At 56.2% G+C, this 1185-nt stretch overlaps 1 protein-coding gene across 2 annotated transcripts in view; it reads left to right on the top strand.

Annotated features, from left to right (window-relative positions):
- Nucleotides 1–851: 851 nt before the first annotated feature.
- MAPK11 (mitogen-activated protein kinase 11) overlaps nucleotides 852–1185 on the top strand; it is a 37463-nt gene continuing 37129 nt past the window's right edge. The window contains exon 1 of one of the 2 annotated variants that reach the window (XM_085309905.1): nucleotides 852–1056. In XM_085309905.1, the coding sequence (XP_085166031.1) occupies nucleotides 944–1056 (113 nt within the window). In that variant the 5' untranslated portion in view covers nucleotides 852–943. The remainder of the gene's footprint in view (nucleotides 1057–1185) is intronic. The other variant, XM_085309904.1, reaches the window with a different exon arrangement.

Raw genomic sequence — 1185 nt, 5'->3', positions numbered from 1 at the left:
AAATGCACTGAGCAAATGCCAGAGTTGTTCGCACTGTTCACTCCRGCAGCCTAAGCAAGGAAGTCTTGTTATGCAACATGGGTTGGGGTTTCAGAGCTAGAACTTGAACCAACCAACACTTGCAGCATCCATAAAACTTGCCACTGGCTCATCACGCTAGCAATTATACAGGCATACAYGTTCTGTATGCTCACAGTGATGTCCTGGCAAGAGGCTGAGCATCCCTTCGTCAAAATGAACTGCAGTTCATAGAATAGGAACATAATGGACTTATGAGGAACAGTATTTCACACTGACTCAAAGGTAGATGTGGAGCAGTCCCCACACAATGAATCCATTCAAGCAGGCTACATACATGCAAATTATTTAGGTGCTCAAGGAAGCATAAGACACTATGGAAGGAAATCATACATAGGAAAATATTGTGGCAGCATTGCTGTAGTGCTGATTGTGCAAGTCATTGAAACACTGTATAAAGCATGTTTTGAAAATATAAAGCAACAAAAAAATTGGAGTTCTTTCTTCGTTAGCTGATGCGTGTCCTCTGAAGATTGAAAGCTCGTGCTTTCAAGATTTTTCCTCTGTTATCCTGAGGGCTAGAGTCTTCCTGGACGGAAAGCGGAGGCTTTCGCATTATTAAATGTATGCAGGGGCTAACGCTCCTCGTCGCGTCGCCCTCCGCCGCCTGCCCTCCCCGCTGCCTCCCCCCGACCCCGGGCGGCGCGGCGTGAGACACCTCGGCCTGCGCGCCGGGCGCCGCTCCCCCGGCCCGGCCACTGCCCCCACCCCCTCGGCCTCCCGCCTTCCCCTCCCCTTCCCCTCGCGGTCCCTCCTCCCCGGCGGCGCCGGCCGTGCCCGCCTCGCTCCCCGCCCCGGCTGAGGGGCGGCTGCTGCTGCCGTTGCCGCCGCTGCTGCTGCTGCTGCTGGCGGCAGCTCCGCAAAAATGTCCGAGCGCGGCAGCTTCTACCGGCAGGAGCTGAACAAGACGGTGTGGGAGGTGCCCCAGCGCTACCAGAACCTCACCCCCGTGGGCTCCGGCGCCTACGGCTCCGTGTGGTAGGTGCGGGGCGGGCAGAGCGGCCGGCAGCCGGCAGCGCGCCCTGCCACGGGGCCTTTGCTCTTACCCTGGGAAACTCCTACCAGCTGCAGAGAACGTACATGTGCATGTTAGAAAAGAAAAAAAAA

Source organism: Rhea americana, unplaced genomic scaffold (assembly GCF_003343005.1).
Source record: "Rhea americana isolate MKP2758 unplaced genomic scaffold, rheAme1 scaffold_306, whole genome shotgun sequence".
NCBI classification, from domain to species: domain Eukaryota; kingdom Metazoa; phylum Chordata; class Aves; order Rheiformes; family Rheidae; genus Rhea; species Rhea americana.
Note: the sequence above shows the minus strand (reverse complement) of the source record. Positions and strands in the feature narration are given on the sequence as shown.